At 36.6% G+C, this 18,841-nt stretch overlaps 1 protein-coding gene across 1 annotated transcript in view; it reads left to right on the top strand.

Annotated features, from left to right (window-relative positions):
• Positions 1–448: 448 nt before the first annotated feature.
• LOC104618401 (talin-2) overlaps positions 449–18,841 on the top strand; it is a gene marked incomplete at its 3' end in the record, with an annotated part of 66,157 nt that continues 47,764 nt past the window's right edge. Inside the window, exons 1-10 of the mRNA XM_010283980.1 lie at positions 449–584; positions 3,272–3,369; positions 4,019–4,148; positions 5,518–5,670; positions 6,392–6,534; positions 7,996–8,123; positions 13,423–13,486; positions 15,588–15,692; positions 17,549–17,704; positions 18,589–18,690. Coding sequence (XP_010282282.1) covers positions 449–584; positions 3,272–3,369; positions 4,019–4,148; positions 5,518–5,670; positions 6,392–6,534; positions 7,996–8,123; positions 13,423–13,486; positions 15,588–15,692; positions 17,549–17,704; positions 18,589–18,690 — 1,215 coding nt within the window. The remainder of the gene's footprint in view (positions 585–3,271; positions 3,370–4,018; positions 4,149–5,517; positions 5,671–6,391; positions 6,535–7,995; positions 8,124–13,422; positions 13,487–15,587; positions 15,693–17,548; positions 17,705–18,588; positions 18,691–18,841) is intronic.

The following is an 18,841-nucleotide window of genomic DNA, read 5'->3' as shown; positions in this document are numbered from 1 at the left end:
AAGAAAATCCTGCTTTCATTTAAGTAGTTATTCTAAGCTGCTAGTCACCAGCTAATCAAAATAGTGTAATAAAAGGGTGTGGTGAGAGAAAAATCTTTTTCTGTCAGTAGTAAATAAGTTGGCAATATACCCAATAAGTGTATTGTTTCCCCATGCACCATTTTGACATTCCTCAAAGTATAAACATTTAAGTATGCGTAAACAAGGCTTGGGAAAATTAATTTCCAATATACCAAGAAAAATACATGTTTTGGATAGTTCTTAGCTTGATGCTGCTAATGAGACTTTATATAGAACTGCATTTGAATACATACAATTCTACTGAAGTAATTTCATTTTTTTAATGAAAAGTTGAGTATATTGAAGCATTAAATGGAAAACTTGAAGCAATAATGCCACTACTGCTTTTTCAGATACTTTTCTAGGAACTTGCAAGTGACTTGACACCATGGTAGCTCTTTCCTTGAAGATCTGTGTCCGCCAATGCAATGTAGTGAAGACGATGCAGTTTGAACCATCCACTGCAGTGTATGATGCCTGTAGAGTTATTCGTGAACGAGTGCCAGAGGCTCAAACAGGGCAAGGTGAGTTCCTGTATTTGTCCTTCGTCAATTCATTGGCTGAATTGAAAATAAACATAGACCCACAGTTTTTTGACAGTGTTCTGTTCCTCCATGTATCTTTCAGATAGGAGGGTTTGTTCTTTTTTATTTAAATCCTAAGGCTCTGGAGTGAAAGGCACAAAGGGCAAACAGATTTTTAAGTGACAGAAGGTAGCTGCATTTTTTTTCTTCCATCCTGACAGAGATTTTTCTACAAAGGATGCTTTTTGGTGGAACTTCAACCTCTTACATAATTGCTTGCTTGCATGAAAGATGATTCCCACCCCTGCACCCCGCCTCCGCTCGGAGAGCAATTTTTCTGGTACCATCTTTTTAAAGCAATGTTTGTGGCAATGCTTTCTAGGAAAATCTGGGCAGACTTATTTTGTGCCTCAGCAAAGGAAAGGACAGAGACAATATGAATTACAAAATATGCAAAGGGAAATGTTTGAAACTGGTTAATAAGTAAAAGCATCACCGTATTCACGATGGTGCTACATGTTCATCAAATTTAACTGTCTCTGTACCTATTGAGCAAATTACATGAATGCGGACTGAAATATGTCTTCACTTGGACAAAAGCTCTGTTTTAAATGTAGTCAAAGTTGTCAAAACACTCAGATTCTTCAGAAAATCCTTTGGTGTTGTACTGTATGTAATGCCACTTGACATGTAATTCTTCAAAGCAGATTGTTTGTTGAGTTTTATGCACAGCTGTCAACCTTTAAAGCTGTTTCAAAAATCTTATCTGAACTGTTAGAAAAACTTACCAGTAATGGACAGTATTACTATTACTTAGAAATGCTTCTCCTTTGCAGGAGTTCTTAGGAAGTCTAGTTACAGAGCTTCAATTTTCAGATACAAGCTGTGCATTTTTACCATACTGATCTCTCGAGGCAGTGATTTTGAACAGCAGTTGAATTCAAAGAAGTTGAGTAATAAATATCCCCAAATGTCAAGAACCTCATAGAAAAGCCTATGAACTCTCCTCCGATTATACAGTCGGGCTTTTCCTTTATACATGATTGCAGTGCAATTACAAACTTTAAACGGCTTCATAAAGTTGAGTGATGAATAGAAATAAAATTACTAATATATCCTTTCCCCTTCTTTGTGGCTGTTAAAATGTGTGTGTTTTCCTGTCAGTTCAGAAGACTCACGGATCAAACTAGTTCCTGCACAACAGAAAATGTAACTGTCCTGCATTATGACTGTCAACCGTGCACATTTCACTTCTCCAACAAGCCTGCATGCTGGCACAAAGGTGGCCATGACGTTAGCATGGAAGTCACACAGCTGCTACTATTTCATTACTAGGGTGCATCCCCCAGAAATGACTGTCGGAGCAGTCTGTGCTTCCTTGGTAATTCTGTGCAAGGTGCTTTGTGTGCTTCTGAAGGTCACAACCTATTTATAGGCACAAATTTAAAATTTTACATAACTGATTGTGTATTGAATTTGTGTCATAAACATCTCTGTACATACGAATCACTTGGCTTTTCAGGGGAATTTTTAACTAAGGTCTACAAGAAAAGCTTTTCTTATTCAGTTGTTTGTGGAAGGATTCTTCCTTTGAAATTATGTCTGTCAGGCAGTTACACTTTCATTATTTAAGTGTAAGGTCTTTTATATACTTGCACCAGTAGCAGTGTGTTTAATGTAAATGCTGTTAAATGTAAATTGTTGCTAGATGAAACAATGTCCAAAAATTGTAGCTATTTTTGCCTGACTTTTTGATCAGGGAGTCTGAATACATGGCTCAAAGTAAACAAGGTACCATCCCTGCACCCAGGCTGTGTGCGTGCAGCTGGCCAGCTTGTCTGAAAAAGGCTGTTAGCTTAAACTGTAGAACTGCAGTTAGAGCAGGCTCAGCTGATGAACAGTAGTTTACGCTGTTTGTGATAGTGACGTGTACTCTATCAATTCTTCACGCATACGGATGGGCCTTAAGTTGACAAGTCATGGTCCTTCATTTTGTATACCTGGAGTTTAGTCTTTGATGCCTAAGCCTGGGTTTGTTATTCTCTGTGGCAATGAAAGTTTTATCATTTACTTGTGATTCTGAAAGAATCAACTGGCATGTGTTTAACCTGCAATAGATGCATGTTTTTCCTGAGACTGTTATTATGGATATAATTCTAAAAGCCTTGTATTTTCTTTAAATGCCTAAACCTGAAGCATCTACCAAAAAGATTCCGAAGTTTAGCATAAACTCAATATGAGAAGGGTTGGAAATAAAGTGGGGTTTTGTTTTTTTGTCTTTTTTTTTTTTTTAAATAGAACTACTGCTTGAAATAGTTTACTATGTTTAGGCCCAAACTGCTTGTATTTTTGGTTAGTCAATTCCAAAGCAGGACCTGTGAGCATTTAAAAAAGGTAATCTTGAAGAGAAGTAGTGACAAATATAATACAAATTACACAGTAGATGTGACATGTTCTTGTCTAGTGAAGCTTTTGTTCAAGCCTCCTCTAAAGCCTGACCTACCCTGCTATCGGCTGCTAAGCTTATTTTCTGAAGCACAGAAAAAATTTTCTATCCAAGTTCATTAAGAATGGAAAGTAAGTGTAATGGAAGCTTGACCCTGAAGCTGAATACCCTTGAATAAAACCATGTTGGCTTTATTAGGTTTGATATTTTTCAGTGAGTCTCTGTCTCTTCTGTTCCACAGCCTCTGACTATGGATTGTTCTTGTCAGATGAAGATCCTAGAAAAGGTATATGGCTGGAGGCTGGAAGAACGCTGGATTATTACATGCTGAGAAATGGGGTATGGGGCAAGTCTGTTGCTTCTTTCATCAACGCATTTTCAGAAAAACTGTTTCCCATGTGGCAAGAAGAATGTTTAGCATTTGGAGGCATAGGAGGGTCTTGAGTCTGTTCCTGACATTGGCCCACTTCTCTTCCTTGCTGTGCCTCAGTAGTTAAGTTTTTTTCCTGCGCCTGGCTGTGACTGTGAGCTAGTAGTGTCTTCACAGAATGACTAACAGAAAGATAAAAAACAGATTTCGTAATAAGCTTTATATTTGAGGTGACCTTGCATTATAGTGTAGGCTTCTTGTATACTAAAGATGTTGAGGTCATACTTGCTCACATTATGGCTTGCATTACTGATTGCACCCAAAAGGCTTTGCTATCTTTTTTAAATACTAAACTAATTTTTGCAGCACAAAGGTACTGTTGTGCCCTGTCTAGGTTTTGGTCTTGCCAGCTAGGACAAGTTCTTGAAAAATGCCGTTGTTAGAGCTAAAAGTAGTCACTTCTCAAGTTTGTTACAGGAGTAAGTTTGCCTATACTATAACAAAGGAAAAATCTAGCTTGGAGGGTGGGGAGGGAATCCTGATTTAGGCATATAAGTTAGTGGGTTGGCTTCTGCTGGTTTCCAAAAGCATTTAGAAACAGTATTGTTTGCTTCCTAGGATATACTGGAGTACAAAAAGAAACAGAGACCTCAGAAAATACGTATGTTGGATGGTTCAGTGAAAACAGTCATGGTGGATGATTCAAAAACAGTCGGTGAATTACTGGTTACCATTTGCAGCAGGATAGGTAAGATTTTGGGTCTCGCATGCTTAAGAATTTTGTTTTTTACACTTTTTTGAAATCTGTTGTCCAGGTTCTATGAAAGCCAGTAAAGTTAGCTATATCCTTAAACTTCAGTATTTAGCAGTTGAAGGCACAAAGTTATCTGACAGTACAGTTACACATTTTTTATTATATGTTGCCTTTTACAGATGCTTTCCTGCTATGTGGGAGAGAATTAGAACTAAATTTATACCTGATTTTAATGGGATAAAAGATAAATACTGTTGACTGTGAAATATACCTAAACTTAGGGCTCTATATTGTTATGATTAAGAGCTTATCACAGTACTGTGTCATTTGTGAAATGATATATGGAAGCCATCCAGAGCAGCTGGTCAAAAGTGTGTTATATTGGTTATAGTCTGTTTTTGTATTTATCAAAATAGAGACGTTTTAGAAAACTGATTCGTATTATATTCATATAAACATGCTCCAACATGGATTAGTTTAAATCATCTTAAAGCCTTCCTTAGTTCTCATTTAGAATTAAAGTGGCCTTAATTTGATTTAGATTAATTTACTTGGAAAGTGAATTAGCTAAATTTAAATCCATCCATTTCAATTCTTTTTGAGTGTTTCTATGCTGAATTCTAATGTGCTGTAACTAGTTTACTTCAAAAATTAGTTTGACTTATTTTAATGAATGTGGTCATGCAGGTGAACATTTAAGTTGCTTTCCTGTAAAACATAAACATGCTTTACCAAACAGTGGAATAAAAACAAGCAGAATAAAGAAATGAGAGCAACTTAAGATATATGCTAAATGTTGGGAACTGATTTTTGATTCAGTTTCATGTAAAATTCGTAGGAAGAGTCAAGTTTTAAAACTCCGAAAAAAATAATATATTTCACATGGTTTCTGTTTCTCAGTCTGCTCTGCTACATTTCTTCCACACATTGTGGGCAAGCTGAAATTACTCAGATCTCAGGAAGCAATTGTAGGCATCCATGAAAGAAAATTTTCTATGGCATGTCGCCATTCTGGAATTTACTGCTATTTTAAATTCCATCATGTTTTTAAACTGGCAGCTTGTCTTAGTAAATAATAAAAAAAAATTAGTATCTTTCTTAAAGTGGCAAATGCAGCATATGACAAAGGAATGATGTATTTGAAGGATAACGCCGGATATTGGAGAGATGTCTTGAATGTGAAGTTTTTGATTATTGTTGGTATCTCCTTCCTTACACACTGTTTTAGCATTTAATCTGGAATATCTTTACTATACTTGAAATTAACCATTGGTGTTTTAATATATGGAAAAGAGTATTTGACCCATCCTAAAATGTATTAAATTTTTATTGTTACAAACACCGGATTTATCTGTAATTCCAGGAATAACAAATTATGAGGAATATTCCTTAATCCAGGAGAGCATCGAAGAGAAGAAAGAGGAGAGTACAGGAACACTTAAGAAAGACAGGACGTTGTTGCGTGATGAAAGAAAAATGGAAAAACTGAAGGCAAAGCTTCATACAGATGATGATTGTGAGTAGTGTACTCCAGGATAATTCTTTGATTAATATCTTTCCACAGTATAGTGCAATAAAGCCATACAGGAATGCATTTTTAGATTATTCAGTGTGTCTCAGTTGATCCCTACCTGTGTTTTGCACCCTTTTATATATAATGTCATCTACTACTGAGTATTTTTAAAATTAGGTAAATGGACAAGTTGTTACCTCTAGCTATGAGAGTCAGCAGGTGTTTTGAAGTGTTTTTTTGTTATTTTTTTGGTGGGGGAGTTGTAACTTAAGTGTGAAAAGTTATTTCTATAATGACCACTTTCTCCCCTTCATTGAAGTTGGATATTTAAATACTGATGCCTACTGAAAGCCATCAAAATGTAGTTTTGTCTTTGAAGGTATAAATTTTTGCCAAAGAACTAAGACAGTATTTGATTTGGTTTATGTGTAAAGTCATAAGAACAGTTTCTTTCTGTTTTATGTTAAGGTACTAAGATTAACTGACTGGTAGGAAGATGTTTTAAAATTATATTCAGGGATAAGAAAAGTTAACAGCAGTGCTGTTCTTCAGTTCTTGTTTGTAGCAACCTTCAACACTGATGACTAGAAACAAATGAAACCAACATTTTTTGCAGAGTTCCCCCTCAAGTGGAAATGCCAGTTATCACATGATTTTTACAACAGCTTTTAACACTGGCAACACTGCGTATTTAATAATGTGCATGTCTGTGGTTCTGTTACAGTAAATTGGCTAGATCACAGCCGAACATTTAGAGAGCAAGGAGTTGATGAAAATGAAACACTACTGTTGAGACGAAAGTTCTTTTATTCAGACCAGAATGTAGATTCAAGAGATCCTGTTCAGCTTAATTTGCTTTATGTTCAGGTACAGTATGTGGACCAGAAGTACAGGTTGTACCTTGTCTGAGGAAACTTGTGTAGGTTAATTAGAAAAATTTTGTTGCTGAAATACTCCATCTTCTAGAATTCCAGTTCTGGATGTGCTTTGATTTTCCATTTTTGTCTGTCCCTCCAGGAATACGTGATAACGCAGAGGCTTTGCTGATTCTTTTTAATCAAATACTTTCAACCCAATAATGGACACTGAACCAAAAATCCACTGACTTTCACATCCCGTTTCCTTAAAATTCATGAATGTCTATAGTCTTTTAAGTTGTTCTTTCTAGTTCTTCTCCCCATTCTCTTCTATAGGTGATGCTTTCTTTGTAATACAAAATCTCAGGTCAGTCTTGCAAACAGCTTTCTGCTTCTCATATCTTTTTCTCTCCACCTGATCAGTGAGAGAGCTTCTTCTGCACTCCCCTTCCAATCTGCAACCCAGACAGCACACAAGGCAAGCAGGATACCTATTCAATGTGGACCATATCTTGAAACACAGTGGGCGTCCACCTAGGCAGGTTCCCCGCACTGTTAGAGGTACTATACATATGTTAGCAAAGCCAAGAGCTTTATGCAGAAGATACTATTTAACTGAAGGCTCCAGTGAAGTTGACTGTAATACAGTCTGAGAAAAGCAGGCTTTTAAACTCTTTAAGTTTTTTTAAAAGTAAAAAAACCCAAAACAAAACATTGAAAGTCAATGGAATGTTCAGTAGTTATACTTGCAGCTGATTCAAATGGGATTGTTCTAAATTGCATTTTAAAACTCTGAGTCAAAAGGTAAAGATGGCATTGCTTGTAAAGCTGCATTACATTTTTCAAGTACGTTAGAAGATTATCACATTGAGCTGTTCTCCTGCCAGTTAGATACTTCAGGCCACTGTTAAGACATTATGTGTCGATGCTGCCTTGTCACTGTTTTGTCTGTGGATGGAGGAGCCTTCTATTGCCAAAGCTATAAAATCTATCATCTTCTATAACCTCTAAATTTAAACAAAAGGAAGGAAAATGCTGTTTCCATTCTCCTGTTGCCATTTCTATACTACTAATTTGTTTTTTGCTTACTAGTTATGCAGATCATTTTCCCTGCTATTTTAAAGTGGTAAGATAAAGGGTTTTACATGTGTTTATGTACACACACATATATGTGTGTATACACATATGTCTTTTATATACACGTATGGCAGGAAATGGGTGTCAAGTCCTCTTTTTGATGCAAGTTGTTGCAGTCGTGTTTTCAATAAATGTCTATAGATATTCACCAGAAAATAATCTAGCCCTTTGATTTTTTTATTAGTCATAAACACATCCAGAATGGAATAATAAAGATATTCAAACAGAAAAGTGTGTTGCTGGATTCTTGGGCCATGTTCACGCTTTCAGGGAATTTCAGAGATGTAATAGTTATTTTGGATGTCCCTGACTTGTCTTTATTTACCTCCTGCAGGCTCGTGATGACATTCTGAATGGTTCCCATCCTGTCTCCTTTGAGAAGGCCTGTGAGTTTGGAGGCTTTCAAGCACAGATCCAGTTTGGACCTCATGTAGAACACAAACACAAACCTGGATTTTTAGAGTAAACACATCTAACTTCTAAATTTGGGTGACCTCAAGTGTAACTATTGTTGAGCTGTCGCAAACTAAATGCATTTTAGTTCTTCAGGCAGAGGTAATCAGATTCAGTGTGTTTTCTGTAGCAGTCTCCCTGTGAAAGGAGCTTTAGTGCACAAATCAGCAACCCCAGCTGATGAGGGGACCTTTGGCAGTGGCTTATTAGGCAGCCCAGGGCGCCAGCTCCTCACAGGGTGCCTGTTAAGTATGCAGCTGGATTCCCCAAGCACCTGGTAGTGTGTGAGAACTGAGATTTTGTTCTTCCTTAGAAGTCTACTTCCGCCTGCGTTTAGTAATGCCATGTGTGAATTAAGCATGCATCAGTATATATTGCAGATGTTTGATTTGCTAGGAAAGTACACTAATAGGCAGATGCTTTCTCATTTGAATGAAGTTAATATTGCTGTCTGTAGAGGTTAAATTTTCCAAACTTTTAAGCGGCATTAATCAGTTGCTCAGATTCGTGCTCTCGTGGCATTGCGTGAATGGAGATCTAGAATTGTGCTCTTTGTTTCAGGTGTGGACAGGAGTCCTGCTTACAAGTGGCCCATCCTTTAACCTTTGTTGTGATGCTTACTTTACTGCTATCAGCAGGACAAGTTTAGTTTGACTGAAATTGAGATGTCTCATTTTTCTACTGATTTTGATTGGTTTGCTGCAGTAGAGTTTTTCTCAGCCAGAGTCTGAGGAAAGGAATGTAGGAAGGTTGAAGCAAGCTATTTACTGCACAGTCCATCAAGCCTTGCCTAGATATGAGGCTCATAGATACCTTAATGGGGTGCACAAAACAATGGGTGCATATTTGGTTTCTGTCCTGTTCCACTGGCCAACTGCTCAGTGCTGACTCTCGTACTTCCTTTGTGAGCCTGAGTCTGAGGTTTACTGTATCTCAGGGAATCACTTTAAAATGGTGGCTTGCTTTGGAACATGCTGTGCTGCAACATTTGAAACAATTCACTTTTGAAAGATTTTCCTGAAGTGTAGCAGTTCAGTTATGCAGACAAACAATGTGAACAAATATCCTTCAGTTCTGATTAATAATCAGCTTTTCTTTGTAGTGTCTGTTTGTCTGCTACTGATTGGCCTGTGAACCTTTCCTAATAGAGCTACTGATATCTAAGAATTATGGGGACTCAGTGTAACAGCTTCAGTGTACTCATGGTTCTTTTTCCCTAGACTTGTGATGAGTTATACAACGATCTTCCTCTGGGATTTGTCCATTGTCTTCTTATTCTTCCTTTCTCTGTCCACTCAAGAGTATTCGTGCAGCAAATCACTACTTTTAGTGGTTTTAGTATTACCTCATGACAAGCTAATGTTGTGTCATGGTAATGATTTCAAGAGTTAGGTGTTGCCAGCAATAGTTGTTTTTAATTTTTAAAGCAATAATTCCCCACAAACCTAACCATCATTTTTTGCAAACTGCTGCACAGAGTTCAGTTGCTTAAATTTTTCTAGATTCTTCTAGGTGTTCTACTTGGTCTTTCAGTATAAAAATTTTTTTTTTCTTTTTTCGAGCTCCCATATATTAATGGACTGAAACTGCTGGCTGGATGATATTTCTGCTTTGTATGCAATGCTAAATATTTTGAAGTCCATCACAGAATAAAGGCAGAACACATATAAAGTACAATTTTTTTTTTTTAATCCAAATAGGCGTAAGGCATAAATAAGTGAACTGTATGTTAGAAAGAGAATGATACACCAGTGGAAATCATTTAGAACTAGAATTCCAAAATTTAAAACATTGTTATTTTCTGCAGGGAATTTTCTCTACTATAGGTTTATTTTCATTGAAGTGGGCTTTGACTGTATTAGGATCAAGCCTTGCAGTAATTGCTCACTGTTCTGGTGTATAATCAGTTTCATAAAATTAAGGATTTTTCATTTAGAAGTAATTCCCTTTTTGTCCTCTGTATAGAATCCTGCTCCAGAACTGTAAGTCCCTAGTCATTGCCTTCAAATTTCAAGTGTGTATGTTTATGATTTAACATTGTATACATTTGGCTGTAGCCTTCATGACAGCTGTTTTGTGAAACCTCATGCTTTTGTTCTGTGAGTCTAAACAAGCCAAGCGCTCCTGACTCATTATGAACAATATATATAAATAGTGTAGATAAATGCTGATTTTTCTTCTTCTGAAAATGCATCCCTCATCCCTTCAGAAAAAACTTTTTTTTTTTTCTTGAAAAAGATTGAGATTTTTTTTAAGTTTCATCCAACTATTTCCTATTCTTTGGTGGATGAGCATTGACTCTTTTCAAGTATGAAAGGAATTATGTTTTCTGTAAACTGTATGCTGTAGCTCAATATGTGAAATGCATTTGAAAGTTCTGCATTCACTCATCACTGAAACCTGAACATGCTACAGATCTCTTAAGGAGAATCTGTGTCTGCTCATACAGAAAACATCATGTAACAGACTAGTATTAGTATTTCATAGCATTGTTTTGAAACAGCTTAATTTCGTTTCCCTTATCTGCAATATGTTTTTATAGAGAGATCTTTTGTATCCTTTTTTGTCATTGATAAATGATTGTTGGCACAGATGAAGATTATTGCCTGCTTCTTTTTAAGACTTTGGTATTGGTTATTGGAATTTCCTTGAAGCTTATGCCAAAGTAAATTGTGAAAACTCTTAAACTATCAAATTGCAAATAGTCCTTCTTCGTGCCCTTCCTCACAGGTGAATTTTTGCATTGCACCTACAGAGGTACACTGTATTTAAACTTGCTGAGAGAATATCTAATAAAGAACTCGTACTGTTCATATGCAGATAGGAAAGGAGCAGCTCAAACTGCCCACTTAAGCTTTTTATTTCCAAGCACGCTTGGTAACCAATAAACTCAATTCTTTAATCTAGCCTGTTTTACTGTCTTAAACTGCCTTTTTTAATAACACTGGATATACTTTTATGCTCATGAAAAACAATCAATATGTTGCACTCATGTATAATTTTTTTAAGAACTGTAGGAACAAACTCACCGTAAATGAAGTTAAATAAACACTGCTTGCTATTAGATGTTTTTTTTAAGAGTTCATTGTCCATTGTAATAATGTGTAATTAAGAGATTTAAGAAGGCTAAATGATAATATATTCCAGCTGTTTTTGCTAACTCCATTAAAAAAGCTGCTAAACAAAGTGAAGCTATCAAACTATCATTGCATCATAAAGAAAGTATCTTAGTTATAGGTAGCATTAAAATAATTTCGATCTGTTTCCAGCTAGGATTTCACCCTTTCATTTGAGGTGATTACTTGTCTATTGATTGAAAAATAATGGAAGGTGACACAAGGAAAAAGCATCCAATCTAGCTGCCAGCTACATGTGCAGGAGTATACCAACTGGTGCTTAGTAGACAAAGTGCAAAGTTGTTTTCCTAACTCTTGCTGATTAAGAAGCTCCAAATAATGTTTGCTCAGCAGAGTCTTCTTAAAGGGTATATTAGTTAACAAAGTAAGTACACATGCTTAAAAATATAATGGTCTCAATAGATTATCTATATACAAATATCTGAACAGATTAACTGTGGTTAATAAAAGATGAGAACTGGAAGTGCCTTGATAACTATCATTTTTCTATCTATATCCATTTCCAGAATTAAACTGGGTTTATGTGTGGTTTGGGGAGGTGTTTTTGTTGGGTTTTTTTATTGTTGTTGTTTTTTGGTTTTTGTTGTTTTCATTTGCCTTGGAAGTGAATTTAACCAAACTGGTTTGAACTTATGAAATTCTGTATAAAGGCACCAGTTGTTTCAGAATAACCACACCAGCTTTTTAGGGTAATAAGCTGTATTCAGTCCTTATCTACAAAATTAATTTGGCTCTCCAGCCTTCCCTACCCCATGATGTGTCTGTGTAAATAAATTCTGAAAAGAGATTACATTATCATGTATTAGTGAGATGTAACTACTGGAACATTGGAAGAAAGATTAGCAAGAACAGTTGTTCTTAGTTTGATTTATATTGCTAGAGCTTTATGGAAAGAACAAAATGAGTGATCTCACTAATGAATAGTATTTTGGAAGAAAGCACAAAATTCTGATTTAGTCTTTTGAGTTATGTTGTTTGTTGTTTGTAATGGCAGGCTATTGTGTTGAAAAACAAAAAAACCACACTAAACAACCCCCCCCCAACACCCGTCCCCCCCAAAAAACCAAACCAAACAAACAAAAAAACCTCAACCTGTAGAACAGCTGAGCAAATTTTTTGCCAATCTTTTTTAAAAAAATCCATCCTTCTCAAAACTTGTAGCTTTCTATGATAGTAGGTAGTTCTAGCTTTCTGTGTTAGTGTGCTTGCTTACTGAATAAAGCAAAATGAGGAGATTCTCCAGTCATACTTTCTCTGTGTCCAAAGTAGGGGGCATCCTTAGAAACCAATTTTTTTAACTGTGAAAGTTTATTCAGGCTGAAAATGAACCGCTGAATATATGACACAGTTTCATCAGAATGTGAAGATGGGAAGGTGCAATCCAGAAAAGAACTTATGTTTGTTAAAGCATGATGTTGATATGTCTTCAAGATGAGGTGATATTTGGCTGAGATAAAGGGTTTATTTTAATATACAGCAAGGAGGTACAAGTGGTGTGTTTGAAGATTCTTTCTGACTAAACTTCATCATGGAGGCTGAATTTGCTTAGTTTGTATTCTGAGACCCTTTGTATCTGACTGCTGCAGAAATTAGGACTGGTTATTTATGACACTGTTTTTGAGATAGTGACTGGTATTAAGTGTCCATTTAAATAAATGGCTTTGTAGTTTTTCAGTAAAATACTAGTGTTCTAACATTTCTTGGAAGATGCAGAGGAAGAACTTGGTCCTGCATGTCAGTAAATCAAAGTGCTACTGGAAAGTAATAGCAGTGATCAGAACTCAGACACAGAGCTGACTCAGGCTTTGATGTCCCCTTCTTCCCTGAGATTACAATCATTGTATTTGGATTTAGATGTGAACACCTCTGAGCTGCTGAGGGACATCATACAGTTTAAGAATGGGAAGTGTCCCAGCTATTATCTGCTTTTGATGATTCTTAAAACATGAAGAGGTATTACACGGGGTTGTAACTAAAGTGTTTTTCTTAATTATGCAGGGTATCCTCTTGCTCTCAACCCACTCCGAGTTTTGTTCACTGCATAGATATTTTATGCCCATTTTAGGAAGCTTGCAGGACTTAATGCCAATAAAGGAGCATAGAAAGTATCCATCCTCAAGAAGGCGCCATTAACTATGGAATTGTTTGTTGTGTTGTTTTTTTTTCCCCAGCCTAAAAGAATTCCTGCCTAAAGAATATACCAAACAAAGAGGGGCTGAAAAGAGAATATTTCAGGTAATTGTGAGGCTGAAAAACCTACTATAGTTTTACTTCCTGTGTAAGAAAAATACAAGCTTTCACAGGTGTAATACTCTATATATACTTGAATTATGTAACTATCAGAAAAACGAGTGTAAAGAATCTGACAGCTTTGCTTTTGTTTCTTCAGCAGATTTATTGTCCTGGTCCTTTTTTCTTCACTGATGATTATTCAGTGTAATCTGTTGAAAGGAAGAGAGTCAGTATTCAATACTCTTAAGATCTTTTTCTCAGTTGCATTGAAATGTAAGGATGTGTATTTGTACTAAAATAGAAGCACATTTAGGAAAAACAGTTTTAATTTCATGCCTTCATTATTCAAGCATGAGCTTCAAGTGATACAGAGTTCTGCTAGCTAATGCTCAAGATGCGTCTGGGAATCACACAGTTGAGTATAAAATGTAGTGATACTGTTGCAAGTGGTCTCAGAGTTTGAGTACTGTGGATACACTAAACGTTTGTGCCTACTGAAATACAAGTTTGGCAATACAATGTAAGTTGAAAAATTCTGAGGTCAACAGCTGAAATAAAGTCATACAGCTTCTGGAAGGACATACCAGTGACCTGTGATCTCCACTTGGGAGACAAGTTGAAGAGCAGGAACAGATCACATACATAACTGTCTGTTCCACTCCCAGTCTAGGAATTCTGTAGCTCAGTAAGGCTGTTCTACCTGCAGCTTGTAGTACTTCCTTGTAGATGAGGTTGTCTAATGCTTTTCTGTATACCTTTAGCTGGTGGCAGTGATGTTGCAGTTTAAGCGAAAGAAGATTCATTCACTTCTGAGTATTGCTATCATGCCGTTCATTGCACATGATTTTTTTGCCCATGTCAAATACGATCTCTAAGTAGTTTCAGTCATCACATACAGCAGTGCACAGACAGGAAGTTCATCAGTGAGGGCACTGATGCTGGGCAAAGACACAACAGCAAAGTAGAATAAGCAAGCTGTCTTTTTGAAAAAATCAGCTGTTGCCCTGAGTTATAAAAGTCTTGAATTTGGCAGGTGGTTTTCACCAAATATTCCATCTGCAATGACTACATTTGAGCTCCTTGCTGTTTCAGGATCCTGGTTGTGTTCTCTGTGCTGAATTTAGATGCAAAAGGGGTTTTGGAGTTGCAGTTGCTCCTCCCACTGCTGCTCCGTGGAACATTGTCAAGATGGCAACTTAAACTCAGGAGGAAAGTGTTTCCCCATGTTCTTGGTGCTCCCCCTGCTGCCATCAGTCAGCATGAAAGAGGTGGCAACCGGCAGTTCAGAAGAATGAGAGGAAGATAGGGCGTGACAGGGAATCCCACAAACAGTATTTAAATAGCAGAAAGGTCTGGGGTAGGAGAGCAGATGCTGAGATGAAGTTTGAATAGGTAATATTAGTAGTTGTCATTACTTACAGGTAATAAAGTTTACTTATGAGTAAATTGTTTAAAGGATAAATAGAAGTTGAGTTACAAGACACACCTAGATGAGTATTTCAAAATGAACTATTTGGAAAAATCATTGCTTTTTCCTCACCTGTAGAATTCTTCTCATGTGATGGAAACAAATGTGGATACCTGTGCAACTGGCAAAAAAAGCCCGTTGGAAATGCCTACAAGAGGCGTGAAATGGTCAATCACAAGGCATGAGGCTCTCACAAATCAAAAGTTTTGGGCACAAAGCAGGAATAAATAGTCTGTTTGTGGAAAAAAAATATGGATGCTGGGTCTTTGAAATTATTTTAACACACTGAGTAAAGAGGCATTAATTATATGAATTCCAATGGTGTCAAATAGCAGCAATACCTAGAATTTTAAACTGTTTCAGAAGTGGCTTAAACGTGCTTGTTGATTTGAGGCACAGATAGAATGGATGATGGTCAAAGAGGAGTGTTCCATTTGCACAGGTTGTTTATGTTCTCCAGTGTGAGGACTTATGGGATACAGTCTTACTAACAATTCTAGCCAGTATTTTTTTCAAATATTCTAATTGTAATATTTATTAACTAAGCATCATTAAACAGGTAAAAGCTATACCCTTTTTTTGTTTGTTTCCAGTCAGCATTGTTTCTGCCTAAGTGATACTGAACTCTCATTGCAGGAACACAAAAACTGTGGTGAGATGACTGAAATAGAAGCCAAAGTGAAGTATGTGAAGCTAGCCCGTTCCCTGCGGACTTACGGAGTGTCATTTTTTCTTGTTAAGGTAATGTAGATCTTGCTGTGACCTTATTGTATGCTTGGTTATGTATTACCTCAGATTCTGTGCTAAGCAAAGGTGAAAGATGTTCTTTTGGCCTTCTGTCTGAAAGTAGCATTTGGAAAAAAGTGTAAATTACTATGTGGAATAGAGTTATAATTTCAGTTTAAATCCTTGTCATACCGCTTCAAGAAAGAAAGTTGAATCTGACATGATTTAATTTTAAACTGACATTTCTCCTGTTTTCTTTTGATTACCAACAAAGTACTGTCTTCAGAAAAATATTCACAAAGAACTCATAAGTTGTTCCTGTTTAGAAGTTTAATGATAATATGAATTGCATGCTGAAAAACTGCATGTGAGGAACAACTTCATCAGCTGCGTGATTAATTTCTTTTAATCCCTGCAGCAAAAGAGGTCATGGTCTTAAGGCTGTTGAAACAATTTGGTACCAAGATACTGATGTTCTACTGTGAAAATGGGACTGAAGCATCAATGCCTGAGTGTTCAGTATCCACTGGCATAGAATTGAAAGGAGGCTAAATTTAGGCAAACGTTTTCATTCTTATGTTCCCACAGTTACAGCACAGAAGCTCTGTGCGTAGCTGAGTATCAATAGGTTGCCTTTTCCTAAAGTACTCAGTCATCCACAAATTCTAGTGAAGCAGATTGAAGGTGAAAATACAATGAAGAATGTGCAGAGGATGCTACTATTAACATGGCACGCTTTGAAAGACCTCCTTGTTGTCTTGCTTCCTTTAAGGGAAAATGTCTTGTTAGGCACCATTAAAGGTGAAAGGCGTCTCAACTCTAACAGAGCTGTGTATTAGAAACTTTACTAAAGTTATGGTTTGCAGTTTTCAGTAACTAAAATATTAAAACTAACAAGTAGGCATGTTTAGAACAAGCTGCTAATTCAGTGGGGGGTTGTTAACACAGTGTAGCTAAGCTGTATGGTAACAGGTCAAAATATCTTTGTATTTTTCATTAATACCTTGCTTTCTTGTGTCATAGCTTAAAGCAAACAATAATTGAATCAAGTAACCATGTCATGAAGCTTCTGCTGGAAGGAATAATTGGTCTTTTTAAAAGTCTATCAAATGACCTACTATGTAAATAGGAATTGATTCTTTGTGGCCTACATAAATTCAGGGGAACGGGATATTTCAATTTTATGGTAGATTTTATGTAGCAAATTATTATCTTGGTTCTATACTCTGCAACCTTGGAAAATGAAAGAGGCAGAATGTCCAACAAATTGGACAGCTGGCAGTGTGCAGATTGACCCTGCCCCCTTCCTTGTGATACTTGCGTGGGTTAGGATGTTCTCATGGATTGAAAAAAACTAAGACTTAAAATCCAAAATATGGGACAAATTTGGGCTGATCTTGCCTAATTATCAGCCCCAGTGGGCCTTCCTTTCCTTTACTTTTATAATTTTATAGAGAAATGGTGAGGGCAACCTAAATTCTCACTCCTCCTGATGCCAGTTTCCCACTCAGCTTCTCTAATATAGTTTTTACAGAGCAAGTCTTGTGTCTAGAAGGACTCCCATCATGTTTTCTTTTTTGAAGTAACTTCCAAAGATTTGTTACCACAATCCCTAAAATGCTGCTTTTTGCTAGAGGAAGAAGAAAAGGGAGTGTCTTTTGAACTGCAATAGTAAAGATCCAGTAAAGACCAGAGCTCCTTAATGCATTGCCTGAAAATCACTGTCTGTGGCCAAAGTGAGCCTGGAGTTTTAAATTGTCCTCATCTGCATGCCAGTTGCTTGCCTTTGTCAGTATATTCCATCACGCTTTTCCTATCTCCTATGGCAAGCTCCATTTGAATGCAAAACAATCTTTCACACCTTGTTGTAGGAAAAAATGAAAGGCAAAAACAAGCTGGTTCCTCGTTTGCTGGGTGTCACCAAAGACTCAGTGATGCGTGTGGATGAGAAGACCAAGGAAGTGTTGCAGGAATGGCCACTGACAACTGTGAAACGCTGGGCTGCTTCACCTAAAAGCTTTACTCTGGTAATCTTTTTGTATATATTCAGAGGAAGAGGGATCTGTGTGGCAAGGAGAAAGAAAGATTGACTCAGAACAGTTTTCTTTAATGTAACTTGTTCTATCCGAATTTTCTAGCATTAGAGTCACTGAGACCTAAACTAATAAACTGGCCCATATTGGTGTCTAGGGTCAATCCATATTTTGATGTTTCTCGATGGACCAGTTCCTCAAAAGTACTGTTTAAATCTTTTTCCAAAAACACTTCTTAAATCTGTTCTGTGCCTAATGACTAAAACAGTTAAGAAAACATCACTATTCACACCTACTTAAACTCTTATGATGCTTGCCATTCATAATGCACTTTGTAACTTGCAAAATATGAGCATAAACAGAGCTAGATGGTTCATTAATACATTTGGTAATTACGGATTTAAAGAGCTTGCATGAATGTGATGGTGTTTTAATTATTTGGTCCGTATCCACTGCATTTGGATATGAAAAGATTGTTTAAAGTGGTAGAGCAAGAGGCAGTGGCTAGAAAATTATATGCACTTTAATTATGTGCATCTAATTTCCAATTGCATGGGTGATTATGCTTTAAAATAAAATACTGAAGACTTTTACCCATTCTTCAGTGACCGAGTCTGATAAAGTCAGACTCTGGCATTTCAATTTATGAAACATCTATGATTCAGCTGCAATAAAAAGCATCCTTCCCCTTTCCTCACCCTCCATATATACTGGTTTAGAATGTTGGAGCAGTTTCATTTATAGTTGGATATAATGAAATGTCTATGCGAACAATTTTAAAATTTGAATTCTCTCACTCATATTTGGTACTGTTTCTTCATTTATTTATTTGCCATTTTCAAAGAGCGTTTCTCCCTCCCCCCACTCTTTTCCTTCAGGATTTTGGTGAATATCAGGAAAGCTATTACTCAGTACAGACCACCGAAGGAGAACAGATCTCTCAATTAATTGCAGGTTACATTGATATCATCCTAAAGAAGGTATAGTATTAAGTTGACATGTAGTAAAAATGCAGTAAAAATCACTGTACAGCAGTGCAAAAGCTCAAATGTGCAAGCCGCAGTTCTCTTTCATGAAATCAGTGTTGTATCTTATGTTTTGATGTTACTCATTTTTACCTTTAAGTAATAC

Source organism: Phaethon lepturus, unplaced genomic scaffold, assembly GCF_000687285.1.
Source record: "Phaethon lepturus isolate BGI_N335 unplaced genomic scaffold, ASM68728v1 scaffold5783, whole genome shotgun sequence".
In the NCBI taxonomy this organism is placed as follows: Eukaryota; Metazoa; Chordata; class Aves; order Phaethontiformes; family Phaethontidae; genus Phaethon; species Phaethon lepturus.
This window is presented reverse-complemented; position numbering and strand designations above follow the sequence as displayed.